Source organism: Galeopterus variegatus, unplaced genomic scaffold (assembly GCF_000696425.1).
Source record: "Galeopterus variegatus unplaced genomic scaffold, G_variegatus-3.0.2 Scaffold11512, whole genome shotgun sequence".
In the NCBI taxonomy this organism is placed as follows: Eukaryota; Metazoa; Chordata; class Mammalia; order Dermoptera; family Cynocephalidae; genus Galeopterus; species Galeopterus variegatus.
Window position 1 is genome coordinate 12,148 of NW_007737623.1, and position 16,287 is coordinate 28,434.

At 53.3% G+C, this 16,287-nt stretch overlaps 1 protein-coding gene across 1 annotated transcript; it reads left to right on the forward strand.

Moving 5' to 3' along the window:
* Positions 1 to 1,931: 1,931 nt before the first annotated feature.
* On the forward strand, positions 1,932 to 15,784 carry LOC103610654 (extracellular serine/threonine protein kinase FAM20C-like; the record flags this gene model as incomplete). The annotated part of the gene is made up of 4 exons (XM_008594771.1): positions 1,932 to 1,945; positions 2,431 to 2,829; positions 4,810 to 4,988; positions 15,706 to 15,784. Coding segments are annotated over exons 1-4 (671 nt in total), but the record flags the coding sequence as incomplete, so codon positions are not given.
* Positions 15,785 to 16,287: the final 503 nt, after the last annotated feature.

The window sequence follows — 16,287 nt, forward strand, 5'->3', positions numbered from 1 at the left end:
TGTGTATCTCTCTGCATGTATCTCTGTATGTCTGTGTGTGTCTCTGTGTCTATATGTGTCTGTGTGTGTATATCTGTCTGCACGTGTCTCTGTGTCTGTGTGTGCATCTGTTTGCATGTCTCTGTGTGTCCATGAGTCTGTGCGTGTGTCTGCATGTGTCTCTGTGTCTGTGTGTCTCTGCGTGTCTATATGTGTCTGTGTATCTGTCTGCATTTGTCTCTGTGTCTACATGTGTCTGTGTATATCTGCATGTCTTTGTGTCTCTATGTGTCTCTGTGTGTGTCCATATATAATATGTGTCTTTGTGTGTGTGTTTGCTCTTTGTGATTTCCATGGATGGATCAACTGAACCAAATCAAATTATTCCTCAAAGCAAAGTTTCAAGGAACCAGGCAGAAAGACTCAGCTAAGGGTTTATCCTACTCTCCCTTCCTGTGGGTGTGCTGTTTTCAAAGATTTTTGTCACATGTGTCACCTTAGCCTGTTCACACCGTACCCAAGTTGGATTGTGGTTGTAGTCCCTTCTTTGAGCACTTGTTCTGTGCCCAGGTCCCCAGGCAGAACTGTGAACAAGGCAGCATTTGAGGCTCTTGTCTTAGAGGAGTATATGCATTTTGGGGGAGATACACAATAAATAGGAAAAGAAGAAAGTATTTTCCAGTAGTGATGGGTGTTGCTAGGAAAATAAGTAGAGTGGTGGGGTAGGGAGGCAAAGGCAGGGGGCAGTTTAACATGACCTGGTTAGACAATGCTTTTCTAAGGAGGTGACAGTTGAGATGGACCAAGAACTACTCAAGGGAGCCACCCAGTGGTGAATGGAAGTGTCCAAATAACATCTTGGCTCCCAAGAGAATAGGGGTGGGGTGGGGGGGGGGGAGAGAAACTGCAATTAAAATGTGTGCCGGAAGCCCCAGTGAGGCTCCCGCACCTGCTGTCGATGGTTCATCAGGTCCAGGGCCTGCAGACCATGGGAGGGATGAGGGGTCTGGATCCTACAGAGGGGGGGGGGGGGGGGGGGGGGGGGGGGGGGGGGGGGGGGGGGGGGGGGGGGGGGGGGGGGGGGGGGGGGGGGGGGGGGGGGGGGGGGGGGGGGGGGAGAGAAACTGCAATTAAAATGTGTGCCGGAAGCCCCAGTGAGGCTCCCGCACCTGCTGTCGATGGTTCATCAGGTCCAGGGCCTGCAGACCATGGGAGGGATGAGGGGTCTGGATCCTACAGAAACCCAAGGCCAATGGAGATGCCTGCTGAGTTGGGTGAACACAGACTCAGCCCCAAGCTCCTGCCTGCCATAAGGCATCCATCCCTACTGCTTTTCACCCTGGCACTTTCCCCACCCGCCTACCTCCAGATCTTGGAGGAAGGTGGGGGCTTCCTTCTCACCATCTCAGTTCTAACACCATCTCCTTGGTCTCTCGGAGTAACCCTGTCTACAAACAAATGTGCAGTCAATGTAAGTGGAAAGAAGAAAGGGATGAGCTCCATTTGCACAGAATGAAACAGTGGTCTTCCAAGCGGTCCATCTCTAGGTCAAACTGACTTTCACCCTCTAGTCTCTGCCCCCCACCCCAACACAACCTCCAGCTCTAGGAGAGCTGAACTTGGCCCTTTCACTTATTTCAAACAGCCTAAGAGAGATCTATTTCGCTGTCCAGCTGGGCTAGGATTCCTCTTCTTCACTGAACAAGTATCTAGTGGGCACCTCCTACATGTCAGGAATAATGTGCCCAATGCCCTTAATTCACATAAGAGAAAACTAAGGCCCAGAGAGAGCAGTGTGAGGCCTAGATAGCACAGCACGTGAGTGAATGGAAAAGAAAGGGGCTCTGGACCCTGGTCCCCTCACCCCCAGGCAGAAGATAGGGAAGTCCTGCTAGGGAGGCTGCTGGTTAGGGAGGGATTCTTCATCTACCTGCTTTGGAAATTTGCAGGCAATGAAGCGCAGGGCGTGGGGGCAGAGAGCCTGTGTGCTTGGCAGTGGATGTATTTGCTCCCTCCACCCCTCACTTACCTTCCTAACTGTGATTTAAGGCTGAATATTAATTAATATACCCTCTTGAGGGCTGGAGATCCAGAAGGTGCGTGGTCGCAGAAGAGGCCACGTTGCAGAAGTGCCTCTCCCCTGGGTGTGGGTGGTCGACTTTGCACGTGGGGGAGGCAAATAAGACACACACACACGCACACAAAAACACACACACACAAAAACACACACACAGCCCCCGCCCAAAGCGGGGAAGATGCCGCCTCCTGCCCACACCGGTACCATTCAAGGCTAAGCGAACTCCAGCTGGGGCGCCGGCGCCGCCAGGGTTAAGGGCAGGCGTGGTACCCTTGGGTGGGGTGGGGCCCCAGCCGGGTGCTACGATTCTCGCCGTTGATTTGGCCTTCCCTCCGGATTTGGGCCCCAAATTACACTCCTCTCCTCTTCGTCAGCGACGGCCCCATCGCCCCCTCCTCCTCCGCCTCGCTCTCTGCTGGGCGCGCTGTGGCCCGAGACGGGGGCGTGGGGCACAAGGTCGCCGCCCGGCGGGGAGCTCATCCGGCGGCGCAGACGCCCAGCGGCTCCGGGGAGGGACTTGGCCTGGGTTCTGGCCCTCGGCTCGCCTGGGGAGGGGCCGAGAGGCTGCAGCTGGCGGNGCCGCTGCTCCGAGACCCCGGCTCCCGTCGGTCGGCACCGCCCCCTGGCCCGAGCGGGGACGGCTCACTTTTGGCCAGGCTGTTTGAACATCCACTCTACCGGATCGCTGTTCCGCCGCTAACGGAGGACGACGTCCTGTTTAATGTGAACAGCGACATCAGATTCAACCCCAAGGCAGCGGAGAACCCGGACTGGTGAGTGGGGACTGGCAGGTCCCGACACCTGAGGGAGCCATGCACCCAAGGCACAGCGTACAGAGGTTCAGGGACCCCAGGAGGGTGGGATCCCTGTCAAAGTGGCCCTGAGTAGGGGAGCTTTCTGGGGCGGGGCAGCTGCCTCTTGCTCTGGGCACTGCCTTTGTCTCCAGAATGACTTCCTCCTTGAGAAGGACTGCTGGGTGGTTTGCACTGGTGTGGAAGGCAGACTGGATACACGGAGCCAGGGGGAGTATCAGTACCCCATTTACAAGAAAGAAGTGCTGGCCAGCCCTGGCCACTGGCTTGGGAAATGGAGTCAGGCAATGAATGAATGAGTTGGTGAGTGAGTGAATGAGAGTCACTTTTCCCTGGGAAGGTGCTGGGCTGCCTGGCTTTCAGTTACTCGGTGACGTTGTTCTGGGTGGACACCTCTGAGAAGGTCTGGATGTGCCTAGGGAGTCTTTTAAAATCAGTCGCTGAGAACAAAATTAGCAGAGGAGTCTGCTGGCAACAAAGAGGTGTAACAAAGGGGCCCTCCCAGCAAGGGTGTGGACGGAGGCTGCCCTTGGAACCACGCTGGCTGCACAGGGGTGGCGGCTTTCTAAAAGGCGAGAAGCTGCCCCAGGAGTATCTTTTTAAACTCTCCTGGTTTAAACCCCCTCACTCCCCCTCCAAGGCCCTTCCCTCAGCCACAAAAATCACATAAAGCAGATGGGGCTATCCAGAGTAGTGAAATATTAACTACCAGCAAGTCCAGAATAAATAACTACCTGCAAAAGGTTACCCAAGCAACAGAGGGGAAAGGCCAGGCTTCCAAACATGTCATGAAAAGCTTTTCTTCCCTGAAATATGACCAGCCTTAGTGTTTTCTGTCTAAGCATGCTGGGCAGTTTGGTGGCCTCTGAGCTTTGTCTGCTGGCCAGGTTCAAGGAAGTGCTCAGAAACTTGAGAATCAGACCAGTGGCCCTGGGCCTGTGGCCCTCCATGGGGAGAGATGGGCAGCCCAGAGCGAGGAAGCAGTCGGGGAGGTGGCTTCTGGGAGACTTTTAGCCCACCCTTCCTGCCCCGTTGTAGGACAGAACTTGGGGCCAAAAGGGCCTCACCTGCAGGTGAATTAGAGTTGAGACAAATTCCACTTCTCCCTCCAGCCCAGCAGGCAGGCAGAGGGTCTGCCTTCTTCCAGACTGCCCCCTGGGCCCCAGAGATGAGTGGACAGGCTGGGTGGGTGGCAGGTCCTCAATTTGAGCCTGGGCTGGAGAAGGTGGCTGCCTGTTTCCTCTCTCTCCACCCGTGACTGCTCGCATTAAAATCAAATTTAGCCTCTTGCATCATTCCTAGCCCTGGCTCCTACCCCTGGTTGTTGGAACAAAAGCAGAGAGCCCAGGGAAGGTTTCTGACAGACTGGGTGTGTCTGCTCTGTGACTTTCATGCAATCTGTGGTCAATGATAGGTTCCCTCCTCTGCTCCAGGAAGAGCCTTCCTAGCCCTGGTTGTTGGAACAAAAGCAGAGAGCCCAGGGAAGGTTTCTGACAGACTGGGTGTGTCTGTTCTGTGACTTTCATGCAATCTGTGGTCAATGATAGGTTCCCTCCTCTGCTCCAGGAAGAGCCGACAGCCCCTCCCACCCCCAGCTGACATCATACTTGTCGGGCAGTTGTGGTGACCCCAGGACAGACGCGGTGGGCATAGCGCTGACGTTCTGGGATTAGTCTTGCTGTAGTTATAGCTGTCTGTGGCGTCTCCCAAGAGTAAATAAGAATTATAGGCAGTTAGATGTGTTATTAGTTGGTAGAACAACAGCCACAAAAGAAAGCACAGACATTGCAGGGCCCTCTTTGAGCAGAGGCACCTTTTGATAGATCTGCATTTATTTGAAACTTTGGGTTAAAAACCTTGGCTTTGATGACCACCTCCAGAACTTGCAACTTTATTCTTTTGTTGTTCTTGTTGACTTTGGGTCATCTTCCTTTTCTGTAGGACACATGAAGGTGCTGAAGGTGAAGAATTCCTACCCACTGGGGAGGCGGCCGTGGACTCCTATCCCAACTGGCTCAAATTCCACATTGGCATTAACCGATACGAGCTGTACTCCAGACAGAACCCAGCAATTGAAGCCCTGCTGCGTGATCTCAGCTCTCAGAAGATAACCAGTGTGGGTAGGTGCCCTTGGTGTGCGTCCGACGGTCGTTTGTGTGCTGGTGTGAGATGGTGTCAGGGCTGCTCGCATTGGCTTTTCTTACAGAGCTCTGAGAAGCCTTTGCTCATTGCTGGAGTGTTACCTCCTGCTGTTTTCATCAGCAGCCTCCGAGGCTGAGGAGCCTGCAAGGCCTCTGAAGGAGGGACTGATGCCTTACATGCTCTCAGCCATGGATGAGCTGCTGTTCTGTTGCAAGGTGAGCAAGCGTGTGAGAGACACCGCAGCAGCCCTTTCGTTGCATTCTGCTTTCTCATTGGAGGTGGTCCTCAGGAGGGGCGCTGACCACACCACAAGGTCCTCCCCTCTAGGGGTAAAGGAGGCCCTGGTGGCTGCAACCCCTCCCTCATGAGCCTTGTGCACAGGCCTCTCTTTCTGCTTTTCTGGCTCACTACCTGGCATGGTGGGGAAACACAAATGAGAACTGCGGAGGCTGCTGCTTGTGGTTTTGAACCAGGTCTCCATCAGAGCTCAGCAAGGTTCTCTTGCAGTTCCACAGTGACAGGCAGTAAGCAGGGATCCCCTCTGTCTGGGAAGGAGTAGTTTGAAGGCGATGGCTCCAAGTACTTTGTGATCTGCTGAATCGGACAAAAAAGGGCATCTAATTGCTGATTTCAGAAAAATGTGTCAGCAGCAGTTTCTGCTGTGTGGAGGTTGGGTGCCATTGTTCTCGGGCCTGTAGGCGATTGTTTGTGAAGGTCCCAATTAGTCACCAGTGGCTTGAAGAGGCAGTGGGGGATGGGCTGAGGCCCTGGGGTGGGAAGAACTGCTCCCCAGGGCTTTGCAGGGAGACTCTCTGGATGCACACAGCCATGGGTGGGTTGGGAGAGACCTTCTCACCATATTGTGGGGCCAGCAGTTCCAAGCACTATCTTCATGTGTGTCGTGAAAGCGATTCTGGTGCTGAAAGGGTTCCAATAACCCAAGGTTCTGTCTAGTTGCTGATACAGGGGAATTAGGTGTTGCCTATGATGCTAGCCAGTGGGTTTTCCAGAATTCTTCTTCAGAGGCTATTTTTGGCTCTCTCTGCTGGGTGCTGAGCTGTTTGCTGGGCACTCACCTTGCAGTGGGAAGAGAGAACTTGCGGTTTCTTCCCCACTACACGATCAGCTCACCCTGGTGAAAGAAAACTGCCTGGAAAGAGTTGGTGGCCTTCCTCCCTACACCCTGGCTGCCCAGGAGGAATCTCAATGCCTCCTCCCACCCCAGGACTCCCTGTGAGAAGCTCATCTTCCTCCTGCCCCTTGCAGGAGTCCAGGGGGCTTTGAACTGTGCTGGGGAGCAGGGACTATGCTACAGCTGGCATGTCCTGTTCACTCCTGAGAGTGGGTGTGTCTGTTAAAGAAATATCAAGTGCATTGACCAACTATTTCATCCATTCAGCAGATTTTGTTAGGTACCTCTTGCATTTCTGGCCCCCTTCCTGGGTAGCAGGGAGTTGAGGGTGGATCCAACCTCAACAAGACTTACCTGCTACCTCTGTGGATCTTGCAGTCCCAGGAAGACAGATGCACTTGTGCCTCTCTGACACTGAGGAAGGACGAGGGCTTCAGATGCCAGGCAGACAAGCCCAAGAGAGTGGAGAGGAACTAGCCTCCACCAGGAGGAGGGTGAGGAGACCCTTTTATCGCAGAAGGGTGGGAAATGAGAACAGTGTTTCACAATTTGAAAAGATTTTAGGGAAGTGCAGTGCTCACATTAAAGAGCATCCTCTGTGATTTCCCTCCAACTCAGTTTCCCCATCTGTCAATTGGGTTCACCCTGCTCAGGAATATTGTGAGGACAGAATGAGATGTGAATGTGACCAAGCCTGTAAAATATTAACTAGTGCTTTGTGCCCTATGCTTCCATGGCCTCCCCCTCATGTGCAAAGGTAGGATCTGGGGTAGTGGGAGGGCTGCATGACTCTAAAGCCCAGCTGGGCCCTTGGTGACACTGCTGCTCACTGTAACCCTCAGGGACCGGTCAGCTTCCCTACACTCATGGGACACCTGCTCTGTGCAGAGGTACAGGGAATTCTGTGCAGAGGAGCTCAGAGAGCAGTTGAGGGGGTGGGTGGGGCCTTCAGGGCCTCACAGGCAGCTATGCCCACCTTGGGGGACCTCCATCCCCTTTAGTCTGACTATACCAGGGCAGGGTGCCTAGGCTACCTGATGTCATAGTGCAGTAGACAGATCCCTTTGCCAGAGGATCCCTACCCCAGGCCCTGGCTTGGCCTTGGCCTTACAGTGTGCTCTGGATTAAGTCCTGCGCCCATCTGCCTAGTGGGGGGCTGCTTGAGCTGATCTCACTTCTCCCCTCCAGACCATGCTGGCCAAGTTGGTCCTCATCTGGTCTGTTGCTAGTGGTGAGGTACCCATCCAAGGTCAGGGTGTTGTTCACAGTCATTTTGCAGGTGCCCAGCAAGTTGGAAGATGGATTGACAGATGGGGTCCCATTGCCAAGGCAGGTGCTGGCCCAGCAGGTCTGGGTGTGAATTGGGCTCTTCCAGTCACTAGCCAGTGTGATTAACCCCCTCTAGTGTCTCTGGTTTCTCACCTGGAACGTAGAGGTGGTTACAATTTTGACCCTCTAACCTCCAATTTGCAAATCTGGAATCCAAATGAAGCCTGACTCTACCTGAACTTATTTGGAGACCAAACCCAAATTGTCGAGGCTAGTTATAAATGTGAATATTCACATGTTCCCCTGAGGCACAGGGGTGTGTTTGATTATGGGGTGCTGCCCCACACCCATTTGGGGCACTACATGAGGTGCATGGTACCACATGTGCTTTTGGTCATCTGAAATGCTTGAAATCCCTGAACACTCTACCCCAGAGATTTTGAAGAAGAGCATGAGACTATGATCCCTGCTTCACAGGGCTATTGAGACCCTTAAGAGAAAAAACACAAGTAAAGAGGTGAGATGGGAGCCCAAGTACTACCTGCTGGATAGGGTCTCCGTGTGACAGCAGCGTTTCAGATCAGGCAGGGCCTCCTCGCCCAGGGAAGCCAGGGCTGGGCAGTGTCCATGCCTTATTAAGGCTTCAGCCTAGACGCTGGGCCCACTCTCCGTGCTGCTCTGGGCCTGGAGATGCTCATAGGTGAGTTCACATTTGTGAAAAGGCTCATCTTCCTGAGCAAGTGGGAAACCATCACTTGTGAGCAAAGGGGGCCACGGGAGCAGCTCCAGGTGTCCAGGCCCAGGTTTCCTCTTGTGCAGGGAGTGGCACAGGTGGGCTGCCCTGGGCCAGGCTGCAGTGTCCCCAGAGGATGCACACTCTCCAGAGAATGCCCCACTCACTGTCTGCCATGTTCTGCTGCCCTGGATGACCTGACTCAGAGCTGCAGCTGCTCTGAGGGTCCTTCTGAGTATGAACACACAGCCAGAGGTTTGGGGCAAAAACCTAGCTGCTTGAAACAGCAGCCCCTGGCGGGGTCCTTGACTTGGCAGGGATACGGGGCAGGTGTGGAGCCTGATGCCCCTACACAGGAGATGTCTGCTACCTGGACCAGCCAGAGGTTTGGGGCAAAAACCTAGCTGCTTGAGACAGCAGCCCCTGGCGGGGTCCTTGACTTGCAGGGATACGGGGCAGGTGTGGAGCCTGATGCCCCTACACAGGAGATGTCTGCTACCTGGAGGCCCTGGCATTGCTGTGACCCAGAGCAGGGTAGAGCCTCTGAAGGCCAACCCTGCCTTCCAACCACCATTCTACAACTAGGGAAACCAAGGCCTCCGAGAGCGGGAGACTTGCCCAAGGTTAGTGCCTCCTTGCTCCCGGCTCAGGGTTCTGTCCTCTCAACCATCTAGGCCCTGGGTGGTGACTTTAATCCTTCAGTTATTCATCTCACTATTGAATGTGAGCCCGGAAATATTGCTGTGATGGAGAGTGCTGCCTGCAAGGTTCTGAAGCCTTCTCTCAGAGTGGTTCCATTAAATCTTCCCTGTTCAGAACCACTTGATCCAATTCATGGAGCTCTGTGTGGCTGACAGTACAGCTGGTTATGGCCAACAGAGATTTATTTATAGCTGGCTCCTGGCTGCCTGGTAACGGCCGTTGCTGCCTTTAAAGAGTCTTCGGATATTATCTACCTCTATTCAGCTTGAAATCAGGCATGCAGCGCTGTCGGCTTGGGCCGGTGATAATTAAATCGCTATCATGCACAATTATGGATGCAAAGAATAAATGACACAATTAACTACTCTGAACTTGGAATTTTACTTTAAAAAAAAAAAAAGAAGTCACACTGGCTTATGAGGATTCAGGCAGTCCCTAGCAAGACTCCTTGGAAGGCAGTTCCAGCTCTAGAAAGGTCACAGTCCCCTCTCCCTCCCCCTAACTGCTGCTACAGGTCACAGTCCCAGGGCCTGGCTCAGCTGACCTAGAAAGAAAGAGATCTGAAGATGCCCAATTACCCGGACGCCCAAGACCCCAGTGCTGGAGGACCTTAAGTCATCCCAAAAGAAGGACAACCATCACCTGCAAAGGATGATTTCCTGTGGTACATGGAACAGGCAGTTCATAGCTCAGTCCTGTTGAGCAGCTCGCTTTCCAGCCATCTGATGGATGGTCAGGAAGAAGAGCCCATGCTGTGAGGACAGTGTCCTCCCAGACACCTGCCTTCTCTGTGTTGAACAAAGACAGCAGCTGCAGCCTTGAGCACCCCAGAACCAATGGGAGTGTACCCCAATTGTGCTCACACCAATGTTCCTTCTAACTGCAATGAGGGATGTGGTCCCTACTGTGGCAATGCTATAGTTTCCCTTTTAAGTAAATATAACTTTCATATTAAAAGTGAGCTGCTTTAAAGGAGAGCATGAAATAAAGAACATTCCAGGCTGGAAGTAGTTATGGCAAGAGCATCTGAGGGTGGCGTGGACAGACTAAGGTTTTGGCAGTGCTGATGTGGCCGCACCCTCTGAGGTCAAGGCCTCCAGAGGCCTCCCAGGGAGTTGAGGGCAGGCAGAGCCAGGCCTGGAGCAGGAGTGGGCTCCTGGCTTGGCCTCTTTCGGCCCCTCATGTCACAACAGGTACCCACAGTTCTAGCCTCCTCTGCCAGCCCTGGGCGCCTGTCCCCAACCGATGGTAGACACACCCCGTGCCCTTTTCCATGGGCCCAAGTCTCTAGATGCCCAAGGCCAGTGGGCATAGTGGTTCCATGTGGGTGCCCAGAGTCTGGGACACTTGGCAGACTCCTCTTTTGCTTGGGGGTGTGGAGTGGGATAGGGAAGAACAGGGTGACCTAAGCTCCCTGGTGAGTGTCACTTTCTCCAAATTTGAGCCCTCCTCAGGGGAGGCCCTCGCTTCTAGCACAGACATCCATCCCCATTAACCTTCCAGAAAAACAGTGCTTCACTCTGACCTGTAAAACAAGACAGTGGCTGTGAAGCAGCTGGACCACCGCCTGATGTCATCCCAGGACAGTCATTGGTCCTGCTTCACAGTCGAGGTGACCGAGGACAGCAATGTTGAAGGCCCCCACTGACCACCGGGTGATGTCTCACACATGGACATGTTTGTGTGCTCCACTGGTCTTTAAAAAATGGCATTAGTTCACTTAAAGTTCAAGACATGTACGTTTGGCGTCCTAGTTAGAAGCAGGAGACACGGTGCCAGCCTCATTCCCTCAGGAAGGAGGGCTGAGTGGTGGCTGTGCACTGCGTCCCAGGACCCAGTCACCCCCTGGTCCCTGTGAACTCCTTGCTGCAGCCCATGCATTTGATGCATGAGGAGCTAAGGACAGAGTTGTGCCCTGTGTCTTTAGCTCATTTTCCTCCTTCCTCTGTGGGGGGTGCTGGGGCCCCCAGCTCCGGGCCGCACACCCCTTTCCTTCAGGCTCTCTTCCCAGAGCTGCCCTCGGTCCTTCCTTCGGGAATTCCTGGTGGGTTGTCAGAGCTGCCTGGAGGTTAAGTGACTGCTCAAAGTCACACAGACTGGGGCAGGTGCCCAAGTCCGTTAGTATTTTTAAATAACAGTCATTCTTCTTTTATATAAAAAGCTTATATTCCTAAGAAATGTGAACATCTCTTAAGGTTCTTCTGAGGGGGTGATGACATTAAAGTCTCTTTTATTCTGTGCCTTGTTCCAGAGAAAGACAGTAAGCAAAATCCAGGGGTGTCCGAGCGTCTTTGTGGTTATGGAATTCATAGTGCTGATAAGCATTGTGAAATAAAAGTATAGAGCACGCTATTAATGCATATTAACATGTATTTACTAATGATAACTAATCAACATTAGTTAATAATGTATATTATGTATACCTGGGGGATATGACCCCTCAGGGATGCTGGGGAAGATTCAGAACTGTCATCTTTGGTTTGAAGATGATGGGATTAACTGGCAGGTGGGGGGCAGGGCCGCTGGGCCGGGGAGGGGAGAGCATCCCGAAGGGGAAGAGCAGATACGAAGGACAGTGGGCGTCTTCTGACATGCGTGGAGAGCATGTGCCTGTTGGGTGGGCTTGCATGGGAGGAGCCAGGCCTGGGGCAGCTGGGGGCCTGACATGTGTCGATGATGTGATGATGGTGGCTGAGATTTGGGTGGTAGCTACAGACGGAGATGGGGAGAATGTGGTAGATGGGAGAGATTCAGCAGATGAGTCGCCTGAGACTCGTTTGTGGTGCAGAGTGTCTTTTGGGGAGGTGGCTGTGGGTATGTGCCAGGATGGCCTCTGCCCTAACCTGGCCCCCTTGGCCAGCAGGATCACTGCATGGAGCTTTGGTCTGTCTTCAAGAAGAAAACCTCAAATAGCACCCTCCTTCTCGAGGCCTGGTCTGTGTCCTGGTCCTGCCACCTGCCAGCCCTCTACCCTGACCTCCTGCTTGGACCCATTTCCTCGGGGGCAGAATGGAGACAATCGCTTCATGCACAGGCTGGTGGGAGTCTGCACCCCAGATGAACACCATTAGCCTTTGCCGTGACTCAGTACAGCTTGTGTGTCAGCCTTTGCAGGGAGACTATATCTGATTTCAGAGCAGAATCCCAAATATGCACAGGCTGGTGGGAGTCTGCACCCCAGATGAACACCATTAGCCTTTGCCGTGACTCAATACAGCTTGTGTGTCAGCCTTTGCAGGGAGACTATATCTGATTTCAGAGCAGAATCCCAAATGTCTTTCAGCAGTAGACCAACTGGGTAGATGGAGTGGTGGACCTAGCCAGGAACTACTGTCCCCACTCAAGAGAAAGGGTGTTTCTGGAGTCCTCAGTCACTGTGAGATTGTAATGCCTTTTGACTTCTAATTATTTATTTGCTCCATGGGAAGGAGCGTGGAAAACAGCGGAACACAAGGGTCAGCGGAGCAGCAGAGCCTCAGAGCCGATGGGACTTGCCTCCAGAACAGGAACGATTCAACTGACCAAATGTGCATAATATTTTTTATTTAAAAAGCCAGGATTACAAGCCCTGGGAAGAGCTGATGTGCTATTCCCGATTGGCCCAGGAAGGAATAATTAAATCCAGTGACCTTGGTTATTAAGTGGAAAAAGGGCTTAATCAGGCTACTAATTTTGTAATCATCACTTCCTTTTTTCACCTTACTAAAGATGTAATAAATGTTCATTGTAGAAATTTAGAAAGCAGAGATAAGGGAAAAAATAGAATATTAAAATTGTCTGTAGTTCTACTTTTAAGAGAGAACCACTGAGCTTTCGGTGCCTGTCTGTGCATCTGATTTTCCCGTGCACTTGTATTCATGTTTTTTGGAAGAAAATGGTTCATGGAGTATAAAGACTCCTCGCTTAGTAGTAAAATTATACGCAGTTTGCTGTGTCATTACAGAGACTTTGGTACCAGTTAAGAAGGTTGTATAGTATTTTATCCTGTGAAGTTAGCTGCCCCCAGGGCTAGGCACTTAGGTTATTTCCAGTGTTTTGGAAGGAAGTGAAATTTGTTGCTGCCCTTGTTTTCCTGAGGAGGGCACAGCCTCAGAGAGCGTCAGTGATAGATGCAAGCCACACACCAGTCTGGTGGAGCTGACCTCAGCCTCAGTCTGCTAAACTTCAAGTCAAGGGCCCATCAAACACTGGGAGCTGTCAGGGACAGTGGCCGGGGCAAGGAATCAGGGCAAGTGGCCAGGCCAGGGCTGTGTGTTCAGAGCAGTGAGAGCCGCTGAAACGTTGAAGAGCCTGGCACATGTGTGTCTACCACGTCGGGTGTACCTGGTACCGACGCCACTCTAAATGCTCCACAAGCATTGTCCCCACTTCGTGCTAACAGGGGTCCTAGGATGGGTGTGAATGCCATCAGGTGAGCAGCCTGAGGCACTGACAGGTCAGATAGTGCATTTCTCTACTTTGATTTTGATGTTCACCATGACCCCGTGAAGGGGCTGGGCAGAAATCCGGAGCCCCACTTAACAGAAGGGGAAACTGAGGTTAGAGAACTGAAGACTCCTCCAAGGTGCCCAGCCACAGGAAGCTGAGTCAGCATCGGAGGCCACCTGATTGTTGTCACAGATGCATTGGGCTCAGCTCAGCTTCCTACCCACCTGAGGGAGGTGCCAACCCTCCTGCCTTGTGCCTAAAAGGGCGGCCCACCTCAGGGCTGGAGACTCTGGCTTTCCATGCAGATTTTAGTTCACTGTCCTCCCTGCGCTCCTGGGATCCATGGAGAATTCAGCATCCACGTGAATGATCCATAACACACCCAGGCCCTTCCCGACTCCCGGGTTCCCCCTCCACTGTGGACACAGCAGACAAGCGGCCCCAAAGCCTGTGCTGCTAACTCCTTCCTCTCTGGTCCCGACCCTTCCAGCCAGCTGCCACCTGAGCAGTCAGTTCCTTTGGGGCAGTTCTTCCCGTCTGAAGGGAACACCTTGGTCTTTATTCCACCAAACCTGTAACCCGTCCCCTGTGCTGGCCTCCTCCCCCTGCCCTGCCATCTCCACCTGCAGAGCCTGCCTCCCCCACTTTGCGCCTTCTGAGGCCATGGCCTGTCTCGTCAGCACATGCATGTGCTGACCAGCCACACTGGCCTCTGCAGCCCATCATGAGGAGAAACCAGAAAGGGGAGGCACATCTGTGCCCTTGTCCTCGCCTCCCTTAGTGGCCCTGGGGACCTCCGTGCCACATGGCTGCCGTCTTACCTGCTCTGTAGACCCTCTTGCTAGCACTCCCTCCCGTGGCTTCCTGCACACAGACTGTCCTGGCTGCCCCCTCCTCAACGATGCTCCTTCTTAGCTTCCTCCTCCTCTTCCTGATCCCTAAATATTCATGAGTCCCAGACCTGGGTCCTGAGCCCTCATTCAGGACACTACGGTTTTTACCATTGGCCCTCCACAGTGGGTCCCCAATGCAGCAGCTGGGGACAGGGTCCACACATTGCCACCAGACCCCTTCCCACCGCCCTCCCATCTGCTGTGATGTCAGTGCTGCAAACGTGCCAGCCCCTCCTCTTTCCAGGACTTCCAAAACTTCTATTTGCTCTGCTGGGCTGCACTTCTCCCAGCAAGGTCAGACCAACCCCTGCTCCTCTTCCAGAGAGCAGCTTAAATGTCACCTCCTCAGGGAGGCTGCTCCTGAGGCTGACCCCAGGGCCCCACCTCTAACACATTACATCTTTCCCTCTCGCACTCAGCAGCCTGAATTTATCTTGCTATTTGTAATTTACAGACTCTAGTGGGGATGCCTGGCTCTTGTTCACACCTGTGGGAACGTGTGGAATAGCACGTGGTCAGTGCCCGGTGTGGGTGCACAAGACCTCTGCATGCACTGGACAAACTCCCACTTGCTTGGCCCGACCATGACACCCTCCTCACCCCATGTCTTGGGGTGGCCTGGTGGTTCTCACCTTGGTCATCTCAACATGGGGCTGCCCTAGGCCAAGGCTGACCCCTCCCCCAGTACGGGAAACCCTGTAATAGTTCCTCCTATTCCATCAGTGAAAGGAAGATACAAGGTCAGGGAAGAGGGGTCCTTTCTGGAATTCTTTAGCCGTCTGAGCTGGTGATGCTTCTGGAGGCTTCTATACCCCCAGCGTGTCCCCGTGGAGCCTCAAGAGCTGCCTCTGATGACAGAGGGGCCTCCAGCCTAAGGTGTCTTCAGAGTCTCCTCAAACTAACTGCTCAAGTGTCCTCTAAGTTGCAGTAACTTAGACTGGAGGGGCCACCTCATTCTTCTTAGGCAAGCAGTGGGGTGTGTGTGTAGGTGTGTGTATAGGTGTGGGTGTAGGGGTGTGCATATGGGGGGGTGGTGTGTGGGGAGAGGTGTTGCTGGCAGGTGAATACACCTGGCCATCCCTTCTAAAAGCCAGGTCCTTTTGTCTGTAGGTCACCATGGGAGAGACTGCCTCCAGCTCTAACACCTGATTATCATGAGGGGAGACTGTATCAGCCAGGGTGGGAGTGTCATTGCAGAAAACCCTTAATTTCCAGGCAGAATGGGGCCCCTTGAGCACACCCAGAGGACTGAGGCTGGCCCATGGATTAGAGCTGGGAGCTGGCCCTGCTGACCTGGGAGGATAAGGGGACTGACCCTGCTCTAACACCTGATTATCATGAGGGGAGTCTGTATCAGCCAGGGTGGGAGTGTCATTGCAGAAAACCCTTAATTTCCAGGCAGAATGGGGCCCCTTGAGCACACCCAGAGGACTGGGGCTGGCCCATGGATTAGAGCTGGGAGCTGGCCCTGCTGACCTGGGAGGATAAGGGGACTGAGGGCAGCAAGTGATTCCATTTCTCTTTCCTCCTTCCTGCAGCCATGAAGTCAGGGGGCACGCAGCTCAAGCTCATCATGACGTTCCAGAATTACGGGCAAGCACTCTTCAAACCCATGAAGTAAGTGCCAAGGCTTGTTGGGATCTGGGTTGCAAGGTCGGAGAGGGCCCATGCTGGAGCCCATGCTGGCACTAAGCTTCTGGTGGGAAGGGCTGTGTTTCCTCCTAGAAGCGTTTTGGGGTGAACTGTGAGTTACCGTCTCACTTGCCCCACCGTGGCAAAATAGACAACAAGGGTGACCTGGACCCTCACTTCTTCTCCCCTCCCGTGACCTCCCCACCGCCTCCCTTATTATATAGTTGAAAACCTACACGTGGGTCATTCCTACCCATGTCAGAATAAGCACTTGTATTTTAAACAAGGAACCTGGATTGTGGACTCCAAAGGATGCCTCTCTAAAGAGGTGACTTCTGTGCCTTTCCTGCACTACTAAGGAGCAGCAGACTTTTTCTATGAAGGGCCAAAGAGTAGTAGCTATTTCAGGCTTTGCAGGTCGTGTGGTCTCTGCCTCAGCTACTCAGTCTGCCATACGTAACATGTAAACGATGGGGAAGTTTCAAATA